Source organism: Aphelocoma coerulescens, chromosome 12 (assembly GCF_041296385.1).
Source record: "Aphelocoma coerulescens isolate FSJ_1873_10779 chromosome 12, UR_Acoe_1.0, whole genome shotgun sequence".
In the NCBI taxonomy this organism is placed as follows: Eukaryota; Metazoa; Chordata; class Aves; order Passeriformes; family Corvidae; genus Aphelocoma; species Aphelocoma coerulescens.
In genome coordinates, this window is record NC_091026.1 from 20,200,895 (window position 1) to 20,225,589 (window position 24,695).

Here is a 24,695-nt window from a genome sequence, read left to right on the forward strand (position 1 = left end):
AGGGCTGAGAGTATTGCACATTTAATTGTTGTCATGAGATCATAAAGGCTGTACTTATTTCCACCAGCTCTTAATATTGGTACATCACTTATTTGTCCTTGAGTATTTAATTTGGAGCTTTTTTCAGATGTTGATCTTTTCTTTGCTGGAAGCCTTTTATAGTATCAGCAGCTGATTTATTTCTAGTTACTTCATGACATAAACAGAAGTTCTGATCCATTTGGCATTTATGGGATACAGAATTAATCCATTTTTTAGGTATTTTTCTTTCCCATATCTTTTCCTAGTCTGTTGAATGATCTTTGAATGAATTCTCCTGTAAAGAAGGTTTTGAAAGTCCATTATTATGTGTCTTTAACTTCCTTGTTTCTTTATCTTTTTCACTTGAAAGGAGCTGAAATGTTCATCTTTTTAAGGTTGAATGGAAAGCTTATAATCTAATGCTTTTAATAATACAGCCCAATGGTTTGGTGTAGTAAAATGCTACTGCTGAAAGGGTAAGATACATTTTAGCAAGTGTCTTGCAAGAAATGCGAAGGATGTCTGTGTGTCTGGAATGTAACCTCCCCTCCTCCTGGCAGGCTGGTGCTCTCACGATTTGAATTTGAGGAAGTGTCAAGTGGAGAAAACGCCTTGGAGGTTGGAGAGGATGAGGAAGAAGTGTGGTTGTTCTGGAGGGACAGCAACAAGGAGATCCGCAGCAAGAGCATCCGAGAGCTGGCCCAGGACGCCAAGGAGGGGCAGAAGGAGGATCGGGACGTGCTCAGCTACTACAGGTTAACACCACGCAGCAGAGTTCAGCAGGGCTGCCTGGGGAGGCCCTGGGTGCACAGGGTGTGCTTTGGGAGGAAAGGTCCTGTTTCATGCACAGAGCAGCCTTCAGAGAGGGAGGGGGAAGTCTCTCAGAAGTGAGAGCTGAAAGCACACAGTTATTCATGCTGAGGAGTCCAGTTATTGACATGAGCCGGGTTAAACTGATTTTAAAGAAGTATTTCAGGCTTCGAGCGTGTTGAATTTCCCCAGCACTTTGTGCTTGTGTTTGTGCTGGGTTTCCTGCTGGTGGCTGTTGGGAGAACCCGTGCCAGTGACCCCGGGGGTCCCTGTGTTCAGGGGGCACTTGGGGACTGCAGGATTTAGGTGTGTAGGTGGCTTTGCTTTTGGTTTGCAAGAAGTCACTGCTGTTCTCTGTGCCTCCTGCTTTCTCCCCAAGCCCGCAGTGGTCCCGTAGTTCCCAGCAGCACAAACATGAAGTTGTGTTCGTGCCCCAGGTTGGGTGTGGAGGGTGTGCAGGGCTGCTTTGCACAGCCCAGGCCGTGCTTTGGGTAGGTCTGACACCAGCAATGTTTCCAGATGACTTGACAAGACACCGAGTTCTTGGCATGGTGTAAGGTCAGGTTTCAGCCCAGACCAAATTCCTGTGTCTGGGTTATAAACCCCTGAGAGTCATTTGACAGACTCAATTGTGGCAGCACAGAAAGTACAACTAGATTATTTGTTTTAATAACAATTTTGTTTTGAATTGTCTCTTTCATTGAAATGATTCTTGCAGGAGAATTCCTAATATATGGTTTTATGTGAGCCTGTTGGAGCTCAGAATGAGACCTCTTAGACACAAGTTTTTTAAATGTATGTGCTTTCAAAACAGGTGTTTTTCTTCAACTTGGCTTTAAATAGAATTGGTAGTGTTAGTTATTAGTAGTTAGGTATATATACTGGTATAAGAATGGTAGTGTTAATTATTTTTAGTATACATGATACCTCATAAACACGCTTAAAAGAAGGACTTAGGATATGGTTTGGTCAAATTTTATGAGAGGTACTAAAAGTGAAAGGAGTCTGCTTTCAATTAAATCTCCTTTTCTTTAGGAAGCCTCACACCTGACAGTACTGAGCAGCAGCCTGTGAACACTGCTGAGTGTTGGGCATGGGCTTTATGGCTAAAGGTGAATTATCAGCCTGTTGGTTGTGCATGAGTGAGGTGCCAGTGATCAGCTCATGGACTGAAAAGCTTAGGAATGAAGTGCAGTTTTTTTCTACCAGTTCTCTCACTGAAGAGAGCAGAACTCAGTAGTTGTTTCCTCAGGTACCTGATTTTTAATGACTGGACCCATCTGTCTTGTTGCCTCAGGGAAAAGTGTGGCTTCAGCATCTGTAAGAAGTGTTTGGCCTTACATGGTATTTAGGCTGAGTTGCCTTGAGTGTTGTTTGTGTTCTGCTGTAGCTTTCATAAAAAGCATTAATTATTGTTCCCTGGGAGGGTGGGCAGGCCCTGGCACAGGGTGCCCAGAGCAGCTGTGGCTGTCCCTGGATCCCTGGCAGTGCCCAAGGCCAGGCTGGACATTGGGGCTTGGAGCAGCCTGGGACAGTGGGAGGTGTCCCTGCCCATGGCAGGGGTGGCACTGGGTCACCTTTCAAGTCCCTTCCAGCCCAAACTATTCAGTGATTCTATGATATTTAATCAGTGATTCTATTTTATTTATTCTGTGCTGTTTAACTTATTCTGTTGTTCCACTGTTTGCTAGTGTTTGAGGAGTACTTTATTCTTTCCACAGTAAGGATGAGCTCTATTACTGGACAATATAATATTATTTCTATTAATACATAGGAGTATATCAGTACACATACTTCATAGTGTGTATATATATAAAGTATACTTTATATGTACTTGTAATGCTTTGTATCTAATGTATAAAGTATACTGTACATATATTTATCTATGCTTTATGCTACACAGGAAATTAAACCATAAACTTCAAGCTCACCTAAACGAAAGCATATTGTTTTCTTCTTTTTTCCCTTCCCCCCCCTGAAGATACCAGCTGAACCTCTTTGCTCGAATGTGCCTTGACCGCCAGTACTTGGCCATCAACGAGATCTCTGGGCAGCTGGACGTGGACCTGATCCTGCGCTGCATGGCCGACGAGAACCTGCCCTACGACCTGCGGGCCTCCTTCTGCCGCCTCATGCTGCACATGCACGTGGACAGGGACCCCCAGGAGCAGGTGACCCCCGTCAAATACGCCCGGCTCTGGTCCGAGATCCCCTCTGAGATCGCCATTGATGAGTGAGTGCTGCTCTGGGGGAGGGTTGGGGCGGCACCAGCTCGCTCCCAAATTCGTGCGTTGTTTTTATGCGGTTGTTGCTTGTAGAGAAATCAAACGCTGCATGATGTGTTGCTGAGAGTTAAATAAGCTCTCTGTGGGGGTGGGGTGAGCTCTGGGTAAGCTCAGGGCTCGCTGTGGGACCATCGAGTGACCTGGACCTGGGCAGGAGGGAAGGGTTGCACCTCTTCCCCTGGCTCATTTGGTTAGAGGAGAACCATAGAATTGTTAAGCTGGGAAGAGCCCTTTGAGCTCAAGTCCGACGTCCACCACTGAGCCATGTCCCCACATGCCACATCCACAACCCTTCAGGGATGGTGGTTCCAGCACTGCCCTGGATCCCCCTATTCCAGGGCTTAACCACTGTTTCAGTGAAGATATTTTCACTAAAATCTCTCTAAACCTCCCCAGCTTGAAGCCATCTCCTCTGAGTATGATCCCCTCAGGGCAGGTTGTCCTTATGGGAGCTCACACCACCAGCAGCAACAAGGGGGAAGATGCTCAAACGAGGACATGTTCCTTAACTTGCAGTGGAAAATCCTCTGGCAGTGCTGAAAAACCTGCACAAAACCACGCTGGAGCAGGCACCTGGTTTCTTGACCACTTGTATTAAGTCTTTATAATTAATAATTTCAAATTGATAGTACTCAACTGTTCAGAGCTCAGTTTTTTCAGTTGGAGAAAATGAACACCTGAAATTGATGATATGTGTTAGGAATTTAAGTCTTGTCAATGTTAATACTGGTGTTCAGTGGTTTCTTATTATTTCCCTCCTTGCCAGCCTCATTTTCTCTGCTGAGAGAGATGCAGTAGATAATAAATCAAATTTAAAGGCCAAAATATAAAACCAAACAGTTTCAGCTCTGGCAGAGGCTCACCAGTGATAAGTGATCAAACAGGAAGCAAAAGTATTTCATGGGAGGTGGTGGGATTGTCCTTCTCAAAGTCACTGTGCATATACTGAGAAAAAACCCTAGAATTTATATTAAAAATTAATATCTGCTTTGCATATATATTGGTTTTATTTGGAGGAAAAATACCATCCCCACTCAGCCTCTCCTGGCCACCCGTTCTCCTCAGTGCTGCACATCGCTTGTCATTGTTTCCACTCAAACATTGAGGGTTGCTTTTTCTGTTTTTTGGGACAAAATTATCTTTTTTTTGTTTTCCTCAGACATTTTAAAATAGTACCTAATGAGCATATGGGATAAAACAACAAAAGCCAGGAAATTCTGGTGTCAGTGTCCTGACTCCCTCGTTTGGATAAATTATTTACCAGCCTTTAGCTTTTCTTAGATTTTGACAAACCAGTGAAAAATTGTACTGGGGGGAAAAGAGCCCTGTGTATTTGCATGCTAAGTTTTGTTTTGTTTTCTTTTTTGTTTTGTTCTTTTTTTTCCCCTCTTCAGCTATGATAGCAGTGGAACTTCCAAAGATGAAATTAAGGAGAGATTTGCACAAACAATGGAATTTGTAGAGGAATATTTAAGAGATGTGGTGTGTCAGAGGTTCCCTTTCTCTGATAAAGAGAAAAATAAACTCACTTTTGAGGTAGTTATCCAGTTCTGATTTTATCCTTTCCTTTTCTTTTATGGAACGTTGGTTATTTTTTCACCAGGTAGTTTGGCAAGTAATTAGTGCGTGTAATTAGGGGGTGCTGAGCCTCAGCTGGCTCCTTTTTCCTAGTGCAAGTAACCCCACTGAAGTCTGTGAGTTTGAAATGATGGTTCTTGAAATACAATTAATGAATGTGAGTTTATGTCTGAGGTTTGCAGCAGCCTTGTTTACTCTCTGTGCTCTCAGTGTTATTGCAAAGCCAGGCTTTACTGGAATAAAGATCTCAAAAATTGAACGCTGTCTGCACACACAGAGAGTCTCCAGAGCTTAAAGTGATGTTCACCAAGAGAAAAAGTGTCCTGTGACTTACTGGCCTGTTAAAATAGTCTGGGCAAATAAAATGTAGCAAATCTGTGCAAATAATAACCATTAATTTAAGAAAAGATGTGATACTCTGTAAAAAATGCAGTTGAGGTAATACACTTCATATGAAGGGGCTACATTAAATATTTGCCCTATATGTGATATTTTTATGTGGATCTTTATGGGGCGGACTTGTGGGGAAACTTTACAACTTGGAAGTTACAAAGCTCAGCTTTATATGCGATATCTTTTTTGTAAGACAATGATAAAAATTCTCTGTGTCTTCCCTCTAGTCTTGCCCTGTCTTACCTGTTTTATGATGAGACAAATACAGTCTGGTTTTGTAGCTATAGAATATCAGTTGCAGACAGACATTAACTGCAAGCATTGCAGTATTTGTAGGCAAGTATAAAACTTTCTGACGTGATGTAGGACTAGACAGTCTTGCAGAATTCCCAGATATTGTGGTAAAATAATGACCCTCAGCCAGGTTCTTGATCTTGTCACTGTGTTAAGACAACTTGACTGTGATAGCAAAATGTTTAGTATTAATCAGGCTTTTTATTGTTATTTTGGTAGGTTGTTAACTTAGCCAGAAATCTGATATATTTTGGTTTCTACAACTTCTGTGACCTCCTCAGACTAACCAAAATCCTCCTTGCTATATTAGACTGTGTGCACATCACTACCATCTTCCCTATTACCAAGATGGCAAAAGGCGAGGAAAGTAAAGGTAAGGCTGGAAAGTGTAGGACAGAAAGTTCTTGGGTGGTTCTAGGTCATCTCAAAGTGTCAGTGTGGGGTGGAATGATGAAGTCACACAACATCCTGAGCTGGAAGGGACCCACAGGGATCATCTAGTCCAGCTCCTGACCCTGCACAGACACCCCAACAACCCCACCCTGGGCATCCCTGGCAGCGCTGTCCAAACACTCCTGGAGCTCTGGCAGCCTCGGGGCTGTGCCCATTCCCTGGGGAGCCTGGGCAGTGCCCAGCACCCTCTGAGGGGAGAGCCTTTCCCTGATCTCCAGCCTGAGCCTGCCCTGGCCCAGCTCCAGCCGCTCCCTGGGTGCTGTCCCTGTCACAGAGAGCAGAGATCAAAGCTGCCCCTAGGGAGGAGCTGCAGCCTCTGGGGAGGTCCAACCTCAGTCTCCTCTGCCCCATCTGAACAGACCAAGTGATCTCAGCTGCTCCTCATATCACTTCTTCTCTAGCCCCATCCTCATCTATGTAGCCTCCTTTGGGTGCTCACTAACATCTTTAGATCTTTCTTAGATTTTGGCCCCCACAACTGCCTCCAGGACTGGCGGTGAGGCCGCCCCAGTGCAGAGCAGAGTGGGGCAGTTCCCTCCCTCTTTCCCTCCCTGGCCAGTGATGCAGTGCTTGGAAATCTTTCTGTCCATGGCCTGGTTGTAAAGCTGAGTAGTGCCTGTGATGGGAGAGGGAGAGGGCAGGGGGCTTCTCCAAGTACTGCAGTGCTTCTGTTGGCTCCCCCTGTCCCCAGGGTGTGGATGGGTAGTGTTGAGACAGTTTCTCTCTGTAGGATGTGGCCGGTCCGTGCCCTGTTAACTCAGTCCCATTCCAGCACCCTAACCCTGCCTGTTTCCTCTCTGAAGGGAGCAATGTGATGAGGTCAATCCATGGCGTGGGGGAGCTGATGACCCAGGTGGTGCTCAGGGGCGGGGGGTTCCTGCCCATGACGCCGCTGGCAGCTGCCCCCGAGGGGAATGTCAAGCAGAGCGAGCCGGAGAAGGAGGACATCCTGGTCATGGACACCAAGCTCAAGATCATCGAGATACTCCAGGTACCAACAGTGCAGATTGATGCAGCATTTTGTGCTGTCTCCAAGCGTTAATTGTGTCCTGCTGCCTTTTCATGTGTTTCTCACTCTCAAACTGGGAAAGCATTGCAAGGGTGACCTTGTCAGGCACTTGATTCCCAACTTGTTCGTGACAATATTGTGCCATTACTGAAAGAATTTACCAGAAAAGAGCTTGCAGGAGACATTTGCGTATTTAGCAGTGATTTGTGAGTATCTGACTTGAAGCAGAGCTGTCATTTCCCCCACTATGGTCTTACCAGGCTCTGGGAGTCTGCAGGGCCATCTGAAGTGCCCCAAGGAATGAGGAGATCTTTTGGCCCTTTGCAGGGCCATCAGCCTGACATGTATTTTCAGTGTGCACAGCCAGCCTCTCTCTCTTCCATCCCTGTCTGGTTTTCTCACTTGCTCACCCCAAAGTCTTTGGGACACACACATTTTTTCCTAATTATTGACTCAGAATTATTACGCTGAAATGCATCTTCCCCCTCTGGGTGTAGGAGTCCTTCTTCTGCTCAGTAGCTTCACCAGCAAGGTCCTGGGGGTCAGAATGCTGCCAGAGCCTGGTGGGCGAAGGCAGGAGAGAGCAGCAGGAGAGCCATGGTGTTCCTTCCCTGTGCCCCATGGGAGGCTGTGCCCTTCCCTCGGCAGCAGATGCAGCACAGGGGAGGCTCCATTCCTTCCTTGCACCATTGCTAATTTTAGTTCAAGCCAGAGCTTCTCTCATGGCCTGGCATGTGCAGGAGGATATTTCAGTGTGCCAGGATTCCCTGTTACCAGGGCTATTCAAACTGGCATTAAGCCTTTTCCCCGAAAGCTGCAAAGTGTTCTTGGCATTGTAGCTCCTTACGAGGAAGACCATGGAGAAGGTGGTCTCTGCTAGGCTGGAGGTTTCTCTGGCACCAGCTGGTCCAGCCCAGCTGAGGTGGTAACTTGCATGGCACAGACTGGCTCCTGGCAGCTCATGTCCTGCTCCTGTGTCCCCATGCCATGGGAGAACAGCAGCACGTGCTCAGGAGGGAGCTGGAAATGCTGCTTTCCCTTCCTGGGGGATGGGGTGAGGATGCCAGCATCACACAGTAATGAGGCACCAAAACTCTGCCAAAATTTTTTGCTTGTAAGTATTTATTATGTGTGGTGTATCATGCTCGTTGAAATCCCTGGAAAATATTACTGAATTCTGGGGATTCTTAAGGCAACATTTGCATATCTTAGAAAGATGGAATCCCAGAATGGTTTGGGTTGGAAAGGACCTTAAAGCCCATCCAGTGCCACCCCCTGCCATGGGCAGGGACACCTTCCACTGTCCCAGGCTGCTCCAAGCCCTGTCCAACCCAGCCTTGGACACTGCCAGGGATCCAGGGGCAGCCCCAGCTGCTCTGGGCACCCTGTGCCAGGGCCTGGCACCCTGGGTAGCTTTTCCAAGTTAAATCCACATCTCTACTCAGTTGATGTTGCACGTTGGTAGCTCTGCTTTGTGTGAGGTGTAGATGTGCTGGAAATACACAAATTATTCCAACATTTTTCCTACTTCTGTGTCATCAGTTTATTCTGAACGTGAGGTTGGACTACAGGATCTCCTGCCTGCTTTGTATATTTAAACACGAATTTGATGAAAGCAATGCCCAGATGTCCGAATCCCCCACTGGAAGCAGTAGTCAAGAAATGCCAGCTAATGTACCAGGTGGGTTATTTTACAAGGAAGGAGGTTGTGTGGCTTAGGGAAGACTCTGGAATCTTCAAGGGGCTAATGGGATGATTGTTTCAGGTCCCAGCTTGCCATTTGAAATGTTTTTAGGCCAGAAAAACATCTTTAATGCCCCTCTCTGACCTCATGTGTTTGTCTTGTTTATTTTCCCAGGAGCCCTGGACTTTGAACATATTGAAGAACAAGCTGAGGGGATCTTTGGTGGAAGGAAAGTATCTCTTCACAGGTGCTAATCGAGGGGGAGTCCCCAGGCTGGAGGGCTCCCAAGGAGTGGGGTCTCCAGTTCAAAGTGAGGTGGGGACTGGGAAAAGCTTGGAAACAGCTGCTACAGTTACCCAGGCTTCATTTTTCTAAAATGGCTTTGATGCAGCTCAAAGTAGTGTCCATTTGGATCAAAAACCACAGACAAGGTTCTTCAGCCAGAAGGATCATCAGGGGAGGGCCCCGTGGTGTGGGTGAAAGCCAAGGTGCAGGTTTAGTGCATCTCAGCTCAATGCTGCAATAAAATCTCAGTACAATTTCCCCCCTTATTTAAAAGTAAGAAAAAAGGTTTTCTGCCACTGCCAAGTGGACTCAGAACCTGCTGGGGCACTCAGTCTAACGTGCTGGTTAACTCCTGCTGTGTTTCCAGTGAGGAGAACACCCCTCTGGATTTGGATGATCACGGGGGCAGGACTTTTCTCCGGGTTCTGCTGCATTTAACGATGCACGATTACCCTCCCCTGGTGTCTGGGGCACTGCAGCTGCTCTTCAGGCACTTCAGCCAGAGACAAGAAGTCCTTCAGGCTTTCAAGCAGGTACGTGTGTGTTTGGAGAGAGTTATTCCTCATCTGAATGTATTTATGGCAGCTGAGCCCAGCTCTGTGTGCAACTTAATGTCTTGCCTCTCTGTAAGGTTCAACTGCTTGTTACCAGCCAAGATGTTGACAACTACAAGCAGATCAAACAAGATTTGGACCAGCTGAGGTCAATAGTGGAGAAATCTGAGCTCTGGGTGTACAAAGGCCAAGGTCCTGATGAGGCCATGGACAGTGTGCCAGGTGAAAACGAGCACAAGAAGAAAGAGGTAATTGGGTTGTGTTTGTGTGGATTTGGGTGGGTGTTTGGAGGGTGTAGCTGCTTTCAGAACTGTGACAAGGCCCATCTTCCCAGCACACTGCCTAGGTGAGGTTCTCTCTACTGCATTCAGGTTGAGGCAGGAATTAGAGGAGAACTTGAGCCAGGTGATGCCCAGTAGCAGCCACTGAGGTGTCACCTTTAGGGTCTAACAGGCTGGTTTGGGTTTGCTCTGGCTCCCCAGCTGTGTCCTTTCAGTACTGACCGATGGCATGGGATTTGTGCAGACAAAAGTACCTCAAGTAAGGTAAGGGCAGAGCTGTGAACTGCTCAGGTGATGCATTTTGAGTCATGGCACTGGATTAAATGACAGCAGAGAACTGTGCTTTATCTGTACCTGGTAACATAGGATTTCTACAACATGCACATCTGGCTTAGAACTCTTTGAGCATCTTTGCTTCCATATAATTTGCAGTCAAATAGGAAAGACTGGATGAGGGGATCCAAGAAGCAGCCCCTGCTTTAGGAACATTTATTGTCGGAAGTAAATACAAGTAATGTACTTGTTGCTTTTCTTGTACACACTGCTGTGAGGAATCTCTTGGTTTTTGTGCAGTGACAGTTTAATAACAACAGAGAGGGAGAGAAAGTAAGGGGTTTTTCTGAGGGGAGACTTGATTAGAGACAGAATGTGACAGGCAAAGGACAGGAGGTTGCTGTCTCTGAAATCATCCCACCCTCACCTTATTTTGTGTTCTAGAGGTCAATGTGACTTGACAGGATAATTGTATGTATTTTTCTGAGGCTGTCAGAGAGCTGGAGGATGACAATCCTTCCCAGGAGGAGAGCGGGCGCTATCCTAGAACGGTAATTTTAGCCTTCATGTAGACAGTAGTATAAGCTACTAATAAATTGTCTGATTTTATCCTCAGGAAGGTCACAGCAAGTCTCAAAAGCCTGAAAGTACTAGCAGCTACAACTACCGGGTAGTAAAAGAGGTAAAACTTTGCTTCTTGATAGTTCACTGGAAGTGTAAATGAGTAACAGAGCTCTGGAGAGCTGCAGTCAGAGGGAGGCACCCAGGAAAGTCTGAGTCACTCTGCCATTGTGGAAACTCTTTGCTGAGTAATAACAAATCCCAACTTGAATGAGAAGCCAGGACAGAATAAGCACAACGTGTGTATTTTCCTTAAGAATGGATTAGTGAGAAACGTGACTTTGCTGCTGTTTCAATGGTAACACAATGTTTTTATTGTTAAGGACTGCAAAGGCAGTAAGCAAGGGGAGAAGCCATTTAATTTGCCCTGTCCTGAGTACCTTGCACTCAAACCCACTGTGCTGTTGAAATTTAACATAGAAAATACCAGATCAAGAACATGCTGTGGTGCTGGTGTGGTGTGAGCTGGAGGTGTGTCTGTGGCTTTGCTGTGGAGCCTGATGTTGGGTTCACTTGACATGGCTGAGTTCTGCAGGAGCATAGAATCTCAGAATTGTAGAGTATCCTGAGGTGGAAGGGACCCACAAGGATCATCCAAGTCCAGCAGCCCTAGTCAGATGCCACGGATGGAGCCTGGGCCACGAGGTGCTGCCTGGAGCCGCTCTGCTCCGTGCAGATGAGTTGGTCCCTGGTGCTGCTCTGGGACCTGGCGTTCTCTGGAGGAAAAGCCAGAGTTGGGGCTCTAAGGTCAGTCTCTCCTGCAGATCCTGCTGCGGCTCAGCAAGCTCTGCGTGCAGGAGGGGGCCTCGGTGAGGAAGAGCAGGAAGCAGCAGCAGCGACTCCTGAGGAACATGGGAGCCCACGCCGTGGTGCTGGAGCTGCTGCAGATCCCTTACGAGAAGGTGAGGCTTTGTGTCCAGTTGACAGGCTTTTCATACCTCCCCTGAATCTTCCTGAACCTCCTCCCTGTACACTGGATGCACAGAGGCCGGTTTGTGTAGCTTCACAGTCTGTAAAATATCCACACTCAGAAATAATGAGCTCAGACAAACTCTGTTTATTTGAAGTCTTTGAATATACAGGTCTGTACTATTGCCTGAAGAAATATTCGTGCATCATAGTTGAGAATTAAGGCTCAACTCTGAGCTTTTCATGGGTGGCAGGTGCTGCCTTGAGGTTGAGCAAGGTGGAAGAAAGCCCCTTGTCACTGCTGTGAGGCAGCTGTGTGACCATCCTGGGACCACCGAGGGAAGGGAGGGGGCCTGGTCCCCTGGGGATTTATCAGCAGTAGATACAGACCCTCCCCCCAGTTGGTAGAGCCCTAAACTCCCCCTGAGAAGTGAATAAATACCAACTGGCTCTCCAGCTGAGGTCTGCTGCTTCTAATTAGCCATATCAGTGCCAACACTTGCCAGCTGTGCAGGTTGGAGCCCACTGGGCCTGGGTTGTGCCTGGTGAGCCTCCAGAGCACCAGGCTGTGCTGACACAGCACACCCCGAGGCCATCAGGTTGGCTGCTCATTAGTCACAGGTGACAGGTATTTATCAGTGCAGAGCTGAGGCACCTCTTCACATTTTCCTGGTCACTCTGCTGTCCTCTGTTCCAAACTCGACAGGTTTCTGAGGACCAGTAATTCTACACAGTAGCTTTGATTAATGTTAATTCTTGTGGTTTCTTGCGTCATATTTTGCTAAAAAATCAGCAGCAAAAACACCCTTCAGCACCTTCTCATCACCTTTCTGTCCCCTGCGTGTGAATATGCATCGGACAGCCAGCGTGGAAGGGGTTTCACCCTTGGAAATACGTGAAATTCCTTAAAAATAAAAACAGACAGTAATTTTCCAAAGTGCAGCTTCTGCCATCAGCGGGTTGGGAATCCACACTGACGTCAGAGGAAGGGCACCAGGTCCTCAGCAGTGCTTGGAAGGCTGCAAGGAGTGTGGAGGTTCCAGTAAACACAGATTGGGCTGAGCTGGTGCAACAGCAGCTTTCCATCGCTGCCTTGCCATGAGCTTTCCCGGTCCGTGGCTGCCGGAACGCGCTGCAGTGGAACGTGGCAGCTTTCCTGGGTAGCCCCGAGGTGATGATGTGTGGTTTGGCCAGCAGGCTGGGATGTTCAGAAGTGTAGAAGTGACTAAAGCACGTTGCTGGCGGGCCTGGCTGTGGAATAAGCACTTTTAGAGAATAAACTACTGTAATTTCTATTACGGGCTTTATTTTTGACGCTCTTTGGAAGCGTGGAGCTGGCCCAGCTCATCCCAAACGTCTGTGAACTGGGTGGAGGTTTATTTTCCTTCGGGGTGTGAGAGACGTGACAGTTCCCTTTCTGGAGCTGTGGCTCATCCTGTGCTCACCTCAGCATGAACCTTTGGATTCCTTTTAACCCCCTCTTCTTTGTCGTGCAATCCCAGGCCGAAGACACGAGGATGCAGGAGATAATGAAGCTTGCACACGAGTTTCTGCAGAACTTCTGTGCTGGGAACCAACAGAACCAGGCCTTGCTGCACAAGCACATAAACCTGTTCCTTAACCCAGGGGTAAGAATAACCTCAGGCCATGATTTATTTTTTCATTCTAGCGAGAGAAGGGACTGGATTGTCCTTGGTGAGGCCTCTGGGGCTGTTCTGTTGCAAGATTGGTTGAAGAGGTCACATTTTGTTTTCATTCTAAAGCCTCAAAAGTTGGCAAGATGTTTGTTTAGGGCTGTTTCAGTGTAGAAAGTTCAAGAGGCTGAAGTGGAGTGAAAAATAGGCTGAGCTAGGAGCAGTGGTGTTGAAAGCTGAGGTCCTCAGCGAAGTTCCCTCCAGCCCTGCGCCTGCAGGAGTGTTGGCTTTACCCTGACCTCAGCGGGGATGTGGTGGGTTGTCGATTTTCTGACTTTTCCCTTCCTTTCATCCCCTCTGTCAGATCCTGGAAGCCGTGACAATGCAGCACATTTTCATGAACAACTTCCAGCTCTGCAGCGAGATCAACGAGCGCGTGGTGCAGCACTTCGTCCACTGCATCGAGACGCACGGCAGGAACGTTCAGTACATCAAGTTCCTGCAGACCATCGTCAAGGCAGAGGGGAAATTCATTAAGAAATGCCAAGATATGGTAATGGCTGAGGTGAGAGCTGCAGAGATTTGCAGGGTCTGAACAGAAGTTTGCACATAGCAGTTGGTGAACATGACAAATTGATCCTCTCGCTTCGGGGACTGCCAAGAAGCTGACAGCTCTCACCGTGCAAAAAGAGCATTGCAGCTCCCAGGAAGCTCAGGCTTTTTGTGACCAAAAGCTCTCGGAGCTCTTGACTCACAGGTGTAACAAGGGGTTGGTTATTAATGGCAGGAGTTACTTCCCAGGCCTGTACACAGCAGCGTGTAGGTGAGGTTATGAAGCAAGGGGGCCTTTCTCTAGAAAAATTGGCTTGAAGAGAAGTAGTTTAATGTGAAGATCACTAAAACAAAAGGAGAATTTCACCATGATAGCATTTTGATGGGATTTTTTTATGAAATCATAGAACCACCATAGAATCACCTTCCACTGTCCCAGGCTGCTCCAAGCCCCATCCAGCCTGGCCTTGGGCACTTCCAGGGATGGGGCAGCCCCAGCTTCTCTGGGCACCCAGTCCAGGCCCTCACCACCCATATTTTTCCTGCTATCTGAACCTACTCTCAATTTGAAACCATTCCCCCTTGTCCTGTCTCTACAAGCCCTTGCAAATAGTCCTAGCAAAGATGTGCTTATCCAGCTGTTCAGGTGCTGAAGGGGGAAAAGATGAGGATTGGCTTTAGGTGTGTGGGTGATGGGAAATTGGGGTGTCAGGATGAAAGGGACAGGTAAGAAAGGTGAATGAATGCCTTTAAGTGGGATATTGGATGGGATCTGTTTGGCAGATTTGCACATCTGATGGGATGTTTTGGCCTCCTCAGCAGGGGGAGCCCCAGGATCAGATTTGTCAAATCTGGCTTTTGAGCATCAGTCCTGATAGATGGACCGAAAATCTATATTTTGTTGTTCAGCTCAAAGCCAGCTCCATGAGCTTCTCAACACATATTCGAGTGTGAGATGCTCAGCAAGGGGCTTCCTCGGGGTCAGCAGCTGCCCTGGGGGTTTTCTTCTGCATTTTATCCTGCTGTTTTTCCTAAACCCTGCAGGAGGACAGCCCTGGATCCCTCCAACTGTGTGTTCAGCAGTGCCCAGTCTGGACTCTAGGGCTCTGTTTGCTCGATCTCCTTCCCTTCCTGGAGTTCCAGGAGGTCTGAGCTGCTCTGAAATCGTGTCCAGTCAGGTGTTAAATGTGAGGCTGATGGAAATCTTCAGTGTGTGACTTAACATGTCACTCCCTGGCCTTGGAAAACAGCTGGTGCTTGTTGGGAAGGGCAGAAGGAGCGAGCCCTGCAGTCCTCCCATCCACTGTGCCCCGGGCAGCTCTCCACCAGCACAGGGCTGGCCACAGAAAGTCACCCGAGGTGACATACGTGAAATGGAAAGGCACAATGGAAAGCCACAAACTTCCTGGCACAGCTTCTGGCTAAGCAGGCAGCTGGACTGGCTTTGAACTTCTTCAGCAGTTCAGAAGTGGTCAGTTAATTCTGCAGGAGGAAACGTCCTGTGTCCGTGAGGGCAGCCCAGGAGCAGTGCCCAGCTGCCCTGAGGGGCCGAGGAGCAGCAGTGGGGCTGTGCAGAGGGACAGCCCCCGACGAGGGGGACGCTGGGGGGGGACCCCAGGCTTTGCTCTGCTGATGGAATGTTTCCCTTGCCCTGTAGCTGGTGAATGCAGGGGAAGATGTGCTGGTGTTCTACAACGACAGAGCCTCCTTCCAGACCCTGGTGCAGATGATGAGGTCGGAGAGGGACCGGATGGACGAGAACAGCCCCCTGATGTACCACATCCACTTGGTAGAGCTGCTGGCCGTGTGCACAGAGGGCAAAAACGTCTACACAGAGATCAAGTGCAACTCCCTCCTCCCTCTGGATGACATTGTTAGGGTGGTGACCCACGAGGATTGCATTCCTGAGGTGAGGGCTGGTGGGAGAACTGGGCTGTTCCTATTTGAAATGTGCTGGGTTTGGGTGAGAGAGGATTGATATTACTGAGTCTGGCCTGGCAAGGGGGGTGGTGCAGGTGGGCAGTGAGCTGGGAAACTGGAGGAGTCCTTCCCTGCTTCTGCTGCTGGCACCCCCAGTCAACCTGGACAGTCAAGGTAAATCCTTTTATACTTACCCCTTACCCTGAAAGTGGGAATGTGATGCTGTACTCAGTTATTTTATAGGGTTCTTGAGGCAGAGAGGTTTATGGATGTGCTGCTAACCTTGAACAGATGGTTCTGCAGAACTGGAAATTATTATTATGCTGACGTTTTGTCTGCAGTATTCCTGGTGGTTTTTTATTGGATGGTGCCTTGCTATTCATGGCATTAAATTTCACCAGTGTTTAAGTAAAAGGAAGAAGTAGAATTCCAAATTATTTATGTAGCAGTTTTAATGTGACTTTATGTTTGTTCCTGCCACCATTCAGGTTTTTATTCTTTATTAATTATTTTTTCCACTTTTAGGTCAAAATAGCATACATCAACTTCTTGAATCACTGCTATGTGGACACAGAAGTAGAAATGAAAGAGATTTACACCAGTAATCACATGTGGAAGCTGTTTGAGAACTTCCTGGTTGACATCTGTCGGGTAATGTATCTGCATCAAGGAACTGAATTCAGAAAGCTTAAAAACCTCTTTAATCCAGAACAGTAAGGATAAGACATGCCAGTGTATCAAGGCAATAAGTACCCTGAATACTCTGTTCCTGCAAATATGTGCCTCCTTTTCCTTATGCCTGTGGATTTCATTAGTCATATTCCATGGAACACATTAATATTTTCCTTTTTAAAAGAAAAAAAACAAGCCCAAACCAAAGCTCAGTGAAGCTCCACACCCTGCTCCTTTGTCCAGTGCCTTTTCTGTCCTGCCACCTGGCCTGCTTTTTCTGGCCAGCATCACTGAGCTCCTTCCTGAGCAGCGCTCAGCGTTTTTTGGCAGGTCAGGACAGATTGTTTTCCAGGCTTGCCGTTTATTTGGCCATATGGCTTTTTGCCTGGGATTCCAAGTATTTCCCCATACGAAAGCATTACACCTCAATCCTCCCTATCCTCCTCTTGCTTTCCTCCAAGACACTGTGGTTTTTTTCCCCTCCCCCCAGCCATGCTCTGTGCCAGCACATCAAACCAGGAACAGCTCTGGCTTTGCTCTGGCACGTGCTGGAAATGCAGAGCCCCGGTGCCATCAGTGTCATTGAAGTGCTGGGACCAGGACAAAGTGAAATGAGGAGCTCCAGCCTCAGCTGCCTTGGTGAGCTGCTCCTGACCCTGCTCTGGTTTGTGCTGCAGGCCTGCAACAACACCAGCGACAGGAAGCACGCGGACTCCATCCTGGAGAAGTACGTGACCGAGATCGTCATGAGCATCGTCACCACCTTCTTCAGCTCGCCCTTCTCTGACCAGAGCACCACCCTGCAGGTGGGGACATGCACAGACACACAGCAGGGAATGCACTGCCAAGGCAGTTGTGTTCATTCTGCTTCGGTGCCATCTACCAGTGCCAAAGAAACACGCCTGGTAATGGGGGAGCAAATACATCGCTGCTCTTGGTGACCAGAGCAGTCTTTCTGCTGTAGGAATGGAAAGATTTGTATATCACAGTACAAATGTCCTTCTAGAAAAGCTCAGGTGTCACATTAATTCGTCAGTGGATTCAACTTTGTGCTACCACCAAGGTCTTTTGGAGAAGAGTTCTTGTGTGTCATAGGATCCTGGAATGGTTTGGGTTGGATGGGACCTTAAAGCCCATCTCATCCAACCCCGTGCCATGGGCATCACAGAGGGAGCAAGGTTGATTGATTAATGAAAGCATATTTTATAGAAAGATTCTAATTTCCCTTTAAAAAAAAGAAAGGATTCGGAACAAAAATCCAGAAGCTCTCATGCATCTCACTGAGCAGGTTTTTGCCTTGTTGAAAAATTGGGGAAATGTGAAGGAGGAGCTTGGAACGCTTGTGAAGGGGAGAAGGCAGAGATGTGTACGGCAGAACAGCAGTGTCAGGATGCACCCTAATATCTGTGTTTGCACAGAGATAACACAGTTCTTTATTAATAAGTAACTTCTGGAGGGTGTGGTGGAGCAGTCAGGTGCCTGGCAGCTCTGGCAGGAGGTTGAGAGGGGCAGTTGTTGAAACTTGATGCAACCTGGTGGTGCCAAAGGCAGATGTTTGCAGTGCAGTCTCCAGGTCTCAAAGCTCATCCAGTCCTACCCCTGCCATGTCTCTGACCTCACATGAGTCTGAGCAGTGCAGCAGCTGATTTACTCCTCAGGTGACTTCAGTTGCTATTGCCCATCACCTTCTGTGCTCATCAGAGAAGTGAGAAATGGAGACTATGGCCTTGTCCCCAGGGCTCTGCCCTCCCCTCTGTGCCATGTACCTGGGCTGCCTCGCTCAGGGTTGCCATCTCTGAGAGGCAGCATTTGAACACACATCTTGCCATCCTATTTTAGCCATCTGTTAATGTTATATCAGCAGTTTTTCTTTAGTTTCTCAATCTCCCCCTCTGTCTAGCAGGATGAAGTCACTTGGTTCACCTCTTTTCCCATCTCACTTGATAGATCTGCCTTGTCCTAGATTCATCTTTCCTCTACATCTCCAAGTTAAAAGCAGTTTCTCTCCCTTTTCCTGCCTGTCAATACTCTTGTCTATACCCAGGGATTCTCCCCCTGAGGAGCACAGCCTGTGGGACCCCCTGCCTGGTGTCCATCCCTGCTCCAGGTGGGATTTCCTCCCCCCTGAGGTGCTGCAGGTGGGCTGATGTCTGTAGGTGAGGGATGTGGCCACTCTGCTCTGGGTTCATTCCCTCCCTGCCCTTCCTGCTGCACCTCGTGCTCCCGTCCCTTCCCCTGCCAGCCTCCTCTTGCCTCCTGCTCCTTCATGTCAGGGCTTGTGTGACTGAAACTGTTCCTGCCCTGAGTCAGGCCCAGCCTTGCTGGTTCAGGGAACACCTTGTCCATCTATCCTGTGGCTCAGATCGTATAAAATTAGGAGGACATGAATCTCTTGGCAAAGGACAGCTGCCCGCTGCTCCTCTTTAACAAACATTGTTCAGCCTGTTTGCCTCCCAAGGCTGCTGCTGCCCGAGGTTTCCCTTCCCAAGTGCAGTTGGAGACACGAGGGACATGGAGTAAATTTCCTATTTGATTTATTGACCTTGTTTAAGCAAGTGAAACATCTTAAAGGCTTTTTAAGACCAAAAAAAATCTTTAGACGTGAACCAAAAGGAATGTGTGGGTGGTTTAAATCCAAACATGCAGGTATTTTCAGGGCCCTGGGTGAATGCTGCTGTTTGCCATGGTTTTGGTGTTTGGCTTATTTCCAGAAAGGATAATGGCTATTTGCCTCCTAGCAGTTCTGGGGGCTTGCATTTTGGTTCTCGTCTTGTGCATTTTATTTAATTGATATAATAGATGTAATTAGTTAATAGGTTTGGCTTTTTACTCTAACTACACTCTTTTCTTGCAAACAGGCTTTACTGTTGGCCAGAATAAATGAGGTATTCTTTCCCTGGTTCCTAAGTCCTGTGGTGTTTGCACTGTGGTGTAGTTCCCTTAGCTGATAGAAGCATTCCATAGCTTGTGGGCACAGGGACATGGGGTGCTCCCTCTCAGTCTGAAATATTTAAAATACTCTTTCCTCTACAGGTAAAATACATTGTTCTGCTAACTAATCACTGTACAGAGCCAAATGGAGTTTTGGTCACTATTGTTGGGCAGCTGCAAAGGTGAAGGAACTCATGGGCATGGGTGTGTTGGAGCAGCTCACCTGTCTGTAGTGGAAGATCACCTTGTGAAATTCAGGGGTGAAAACCACACCTGGGTTTTGGCTGATCTGCAGCAGCTGCAGTGTTTGCCACCAGCCACTGCCTGTGTTCCAAATAACACACAGCTGGTTTCTCAGTGAATTAGATACCAGCTAATAATGCTTGGAACGATGAGTTTTGAACTCTGGAGCTGTGCTGTCACACAGCCAAGTCCCATTTACCTGTGGCCTCTTGAGTCAGCTGCTGGTCAACACTAAAAGAGGAATCTGTGTGCCAGGGTTGCTGATAGCTCTGATTAAACAGATGAAGGTGACTGCTTATTTCCTTTGCTTAGTCAAGCCTCAATTACCACAGCTTTCTGCTGCAGAAGCTCCTGTTTCATGTTTCCCTTCCAGCGCTGGTTCCCACCCTTCCCATCCAGTTGCTGATCCTGTGGTAGATAGCCCAGCTACCACGGGGAAGTTGCCCAACAAGTGCTGCAGACCAGTTAGAAGTGACTGGAGAGTGCTGCTGAACTGGGGCTGGGGTTAGCTCGGAGTGAGGGCTGTGACTGTGCTGTGCTTGCGTTGCAGACTCGGCAGCCCGTGTTCGTGCAGCTGCTGCAGGGGGTGTTCAGGGTGTACCACTGCACCTGGCTCATGCCCAGCCAGAAGGCCTCTGTGGAGAGCTGCATCCGGGTGCTCTCGGACGTAGGTAAGGAGTGGGTGTGAGCAGAGCTGCCTGCTCAGACGTGGCCATCCAGGACTTGCTGCTTGTGTGTCATCCTGCCACAGGGACGGTGCAGTTTGCGTCCTGCAGGTGCCACTTGGGGATTACTCATAATCCAGGCTCAGTACAAAGCCAGGGTTGTGCTGATGGATCATCCTGGTTGAGCAGTGGGTGTTGTCACTGTCACCTGAAGTGCTTTTTCTCTGCAGTCTCCCTGTAGTCCTCCTGCAGGTGATCTGCAGCAGGGAGATATTTTTCATGGAAGCATTGAGGTTGGAAAAGCCCTCCAGGATCATCGAGTCCTGGCTGTGCCCAATCCCCACCTTGTCCCCAGCCCAGAGCACTGAGTGCCACATCCAGGCTTTCCATGGGCACCTCCAGGGGTGAGGACTCCACCACCTTCCAATGCCTGACCACCCATTCCATGAAGAAGCTCCTGATGTCCAACCTGACCCTCCCCTGGTGCATCTGGGAGTGCCACTCCTGCCCATAAATCTGCTCCACCTTCAGTGTCTGCAAGAGTAGCTTGCACTGGATATGGGGTCAGGTTCTGGTTTTGTGTCCAATTGTGCCAGCATGAGTTGTTGGGGGTGTGTGTTTAGGGACAGATTCCTACTCCTACGCTTTAAAAACAGTGACAGCTCTGAGGTGTGGAAGTTTCTAAACATAGTCCTGCCCAGGCCTGACCCTGCATGGGGACTGAGCACTGCCCTGTTTAGAATGCACTCAGAGAGTTATGGAATGGTTAAGGTTGGAAAAGATGTCTTAAGGTCATCAAGTCCAACCATCAGCCCAGCACCACCAGCGTGGTCACCAGTAAACCATGTCCTCAAGTGCCACAGCCACAGGATTCTTTTTGACCACCTGCCTGGGCAGCCCCTTCTAATGCTTTACAACCCTTTCTGTGAAAAAAAAAAATTCCTAATGTCTAATCTAAACTTTCCCTGGTGCAACTAGAGGCTGTTTCCTCTCATGCTGTGAAGGAGAGTTTGTAGAAGGAAGGAATTGCATAGACCTTTGTCTTGTTTTTTGTGTTGGTTCATGGGCTCTGGGCTCAATTCCCGCTGATTTTGCTTGTTGCAGCAAAAAGCCGAGCGATTGCAATTCCCGTGGACTTGGACAGTCAGGTGAACAACCTGTTCCTGAAATCCCACAACATCGTGCAGAAGACCGCCATGAACTGGCGGATGACTGCGCGGAACGCCGCCCGCAGGGACTCGGTGCTCGCCGCCTCCAGGGACTACAGGAACATCATCGAGAGGCTACAGGTGACTGCACAGCTCCCAGGTCTCACCTGACCAAACCCTGAGGGCTTTTGACTTATTCAGGCAGGACAGGCCTGGTTGTCCTGACCCTCTGCTGCCGTTTGTAAAATTACTTCACCTATAGATGTGTGTGTTGTTCAGGTTAGTTTAAACCTGGCTGTGGTTGTTTCCTAGGACATAGTGTCAGCCTTGGAGGATCGCCTGCGCCCTCTGGTCCAGGCAGAGCTGTCAGTGCTGGTGGATGTGCTCCACAGGCCTGAGCTGCTCTTTCCGGAGAACACGGATGCCAGGAGGAAATGTGAAAGTGGAGGTTTCATTTGCAAGTACGTTGGCTTAGAAGTCTGGCTTGTTTTGCTTTTTCCTAATCTTCCCATGCCCTGTGGAATGGAGCCCTCCTGCTGAGCTTGGCTAAATGCTTGATATCCTCTAAAATACCTGTAAAAATCAGTATTTTGTGATATGGTCAAGGCAATTTCTCCTTGGAGGAGGGGGGAATGGGGAATGCTTGTGGGAATGGGGAAAGACTGGTTGATATGTTCTCCCAGCTAATGCTTAAAAATCTGTTTGCTGCAGGATATAAATGTCCTGAGCAGTTGTATAAATGAATTAAGTTTTGAGCTGATCCCAGTTATTGATACCTGCCTTCACCCCAGTCATGTTTGTGAGGGTGAGCACATCAGGATCAGTTGTTGTCACAGGCATCAGCACAGTTAGAGAGGAGGAAGGGGAAAGATTACAAGGTCATGTAGAGAGCAATTCAAAGCAGAGATCCAGCTTCTCCCATCACCTCCTGGAGGGGTGGGCTCTCTACAGAGGTTATGGAAGCTGGGCACTGAGGTAGTCCCAAGAGCTGGGTGGGATGGATTTCAGGTTGCACCATCCAGGACTCTCAGTCTGGTTTTTAACCAAGTGGAATGGATTTCTTACTGTTAAGTGGTCGTTCTGGGCGACCATTAGGTCCTGGATCCCACTGATTCCTTGCTGCCTGCAGCTAGAGGGAGTTTTTGGCTCTTTTCCTGCCCAGGGACTGCAGGTTCCTCCACAGCTTCCCCTGGTAGCAGTTGGATGTTGCTCTGGAAAGAACGCTCCAAAATGGTTGTGTAAGAGTGAGATGATAAAGCTTGTTTGCAGCATAAACCAATGAAGATAACCACATGTATCTTAGCCCATTTTTAGAATATTTGCACTAACTTGATTGATGGCTTTTTTCAGGTTAATTAAGCACACAAAACAGCTGCTGGAGGAGAATGAGGAGAAACTGTGCATTAAGGTATTACAGACGCTCAGGGAAATGATGACCAAAGATAGAGGCTATGGAGAAAAGGTAAGGTACAGTCCATCATCCTGTTAAACACTGTCTTTATTCAGTAAAGGAAAATAAAACTCCTGCTTTTTCAAGGTGTTTTGTATGTGTAAAGCAATTCTAGGCTGGAGCAGGAACAAAACATTTTTAGTCAACTAATACCTTTGAAATCATATTTGAAGTTAAGCTTATTTCTGTTGCTTTTCTACTTGAGACTGGCAAGTTTAAGTCTAATCCCTGCAGCTGCTGGCACTCTAAAATATCAATTTGTTACCTTTTTATGAAGGCTGTAACCTCTTTATCTGCTTCCTGGGTCTAGGTGACTCTTCACCAGGTCATGTAACCTTGCAACAAGAGGGTATTTTGTAGTTAATTGGAATTTGTGTACCACTGAGTGATCCTGTTGTGATTTATAGATGGAAACACTCTGTACACCCACCCATGGTTCTTCTTTCCCTTTCCTACATACAACTCTTGACTGGTTGAGAAGAACGTTCTTCTGTAGGTACAGACCTATTCCTTATTTACATCAGGAGGGTGTGTATGCACCCATATGCTTGTGTTCCTAGAAATGGCTACAGTCAGCTGAGACTGGGATTTGGGGATTCTCCTGGAATTCTAATCAGCTGAGGTTCTTCCCATGCCACCCAGTGGGTACAGAGGAACACCCCCTCCAGTGAAGGTGTTGGGGAGCAGGAGTTGGGGCTGGGGGAAGCTGTGATGTGGAAGGGCTCTCAACTGCCACGGGAGGCTGTGCCCAGGAGCAGGTGGTGTCTCAGTCTGCTTCTCCCCCACAGCTGGGTTTGGAGCTGTTGCCTCGTGCTCAATTCACAGCAAAAAGGGCAAAAACTTCAGTGTTTCATAACAGCAGTATTTGTTTGTAGCAGCTGCCAGGGAGGGAGATGCTCCACAGGCAGAGGAACCTGGAGCATCGTGGCCAGCTGGGAATGTCCCCAGGACATAGGAGCAGGACATAGTACCCAGGTGCTGGGGAGGGAATAGTGGGAGCCTGGCACATGTGGGTGTGCACGTGCACGTGTGGGCTGCTCCCAGCATGCCCAGGAAGCACAGGCAGTGCCAGGGAGCAGGAGACTCCCAGGAAAATGCCCGAAGGGTAGGGATGGCCAGGGGTGTGCTCCTTGCCCTGCCAGGAACACTCTTGCCATGTGCTGCCAGGCACAGCCCAGTGCCCAGCTCTGGCTGCTGCTCTGCTCCTGCCTGGGGCGTTCTCATTGTGCAGCAGCAGTGGTTTTGAGGAAGTTCACTGGCTGGAGGGAATTCCCTAGCCAGCTGTAGGAAAGCAGCACATCCCTGTGGGATGGGGAGGGAGCAGGCTCATAGGGAAGGGCACAGCTGCAGGTGTCAGCTGGGAGCACATCGTCCTTCTCTGCTCAAGTGGCCGAATCCTGTGCTGGGGCATCACCTTGTGTCCTCTCCTCAAGGTCCCTTTGCTGAGACATCCCACCTGGCAGGGGCTGGCTGTGGCCTGCAGAAGTCAGTCTGCTCCTGGGAATGGGATTGGTGATCCTCTAACGAGTGCTGGTACTTCCTGATGTTCAGCACTGGGGGTGTAACAGGTTCACCATAGATCACATTTCACAGTTCTTTAGCAGCTCAGTGTACCCTCTCCTGTTAAAACAGCCAGGAGCCACTGTCCAAGGTCACCTTAAGTAATAAAAGCAGTGGGTGATGCATACTGGATATATTATACTCCAGTGAGACCCAAGTCAAGGCTTTGGGAGTTTTCCTTAAATGCTGTTGGCCACTGAGAGATTTTCCAAAATGGAAATCAATTTCTAGGAGTTTCTTAGACTTTATTCAGCTAACTTGGATGAAGCAGTATTTCTAGAAGCTGCAGTTAACATACCTTGCACCATTCAGACCATGGAGAACCCCACAAGATGCTAAAAAAAAATCTTCAAAGTGTGGCAGAAGCATTAATTTCTGAAGCAGTAGCTCAGTTACATAAGGAGTCAGGATATGCCTGCCTGTGAAGTGATTTCCGAGTCGGAAGAAGCAGCTGATTGCTCACAGATAGA

At 48.2% G+C, this 24,695-nt stretch overlaps 1 protein-coding gene across 1 annotated transcript in view; it reads left to right on the forward strand.

Moving 5' to 3' along the window:
• The window catches only part of ITPR1 (inositol 1,4,5-trisphosphate receptor type 1), a 161,653-nt gene that overhangs the window by 64,093 nt on the left and 72,865 nt on the right, over positions 1 to 24,695 (forward strand). Inside the window, exons 19-38 of the mRNA XM_069028468.1 lie at positions 582 to 776; positions 2,813 to 3,064; positions 4,511 to 4,652; positions 5,601 to 5,754; positions 6,638 to 6,825; positions 8,386 to 8,524; positions 8,702 to 8,760; positions 9,184 to 9,345; positions 9,444 to 9,614; positions 10,537 to 10,602; positions 11,306 to 11,443; positions 12,953 to 13,078; positions 13,449 to 13,649; positions 15,294 to 15,545; positions 16,082 to 16,207; positions 16,906 to 17,034; positions 19,953 to 20,073; positions 21,172 to 21,356; positions 21,528 to 21,676; positions 22,566 to 22,677. Of these exons, the coding sequence (XP_068884569.1) occupies positions 582 to 776; positions 2,813 to 3,064; positions 4,511 to 4,652; positions 5,601 to 5,754; positions 6,638 to 6,825; positions 8,386 to 8,524; positions 8,702 to 8,760; positions 9,184 to 9,345; positions 9,444 to 9,614; positions 10,537 to 10,602; positions 11,306 to 11,443; positions 12,953 to 13,078; positions 13,449 to 13,649; positions 15,294 to 15,545; positions 16,082 to 16,207; positions 16,906 to 17,034; positions 19,953 to 20,073; positions 21,172 to 21,356; positions 21,528 to 21,676; positions 22,566 to 22,677 (3,067 nt within the window). The remainder of the gene's footprint in view (positions 1 to 581; positions 777 to 2,812; positions 3,065 to 4,510; positions 4,653 to 5,600; positions 5,755 to 6,637; positions 6,826 to 8,385; positions 8,525 to 8,701; positions 8,761 to 9,183; positions 9,346 to 9,443; positions 9,615 to 10,536; positions 10,603 to 11,305; positions 11,444 to 12,952; positions 13,079 to 13,448; positions 13,650 to 15,293; positions 15,546 to 16,081; positions 16,208 to 16,905; positions 17,035 to 19,952; positions 20,074 to 21,171; positions 21,357 to 21,527; positions 21,677 to 22,565; positions 22,678 to 24,695) is intronic.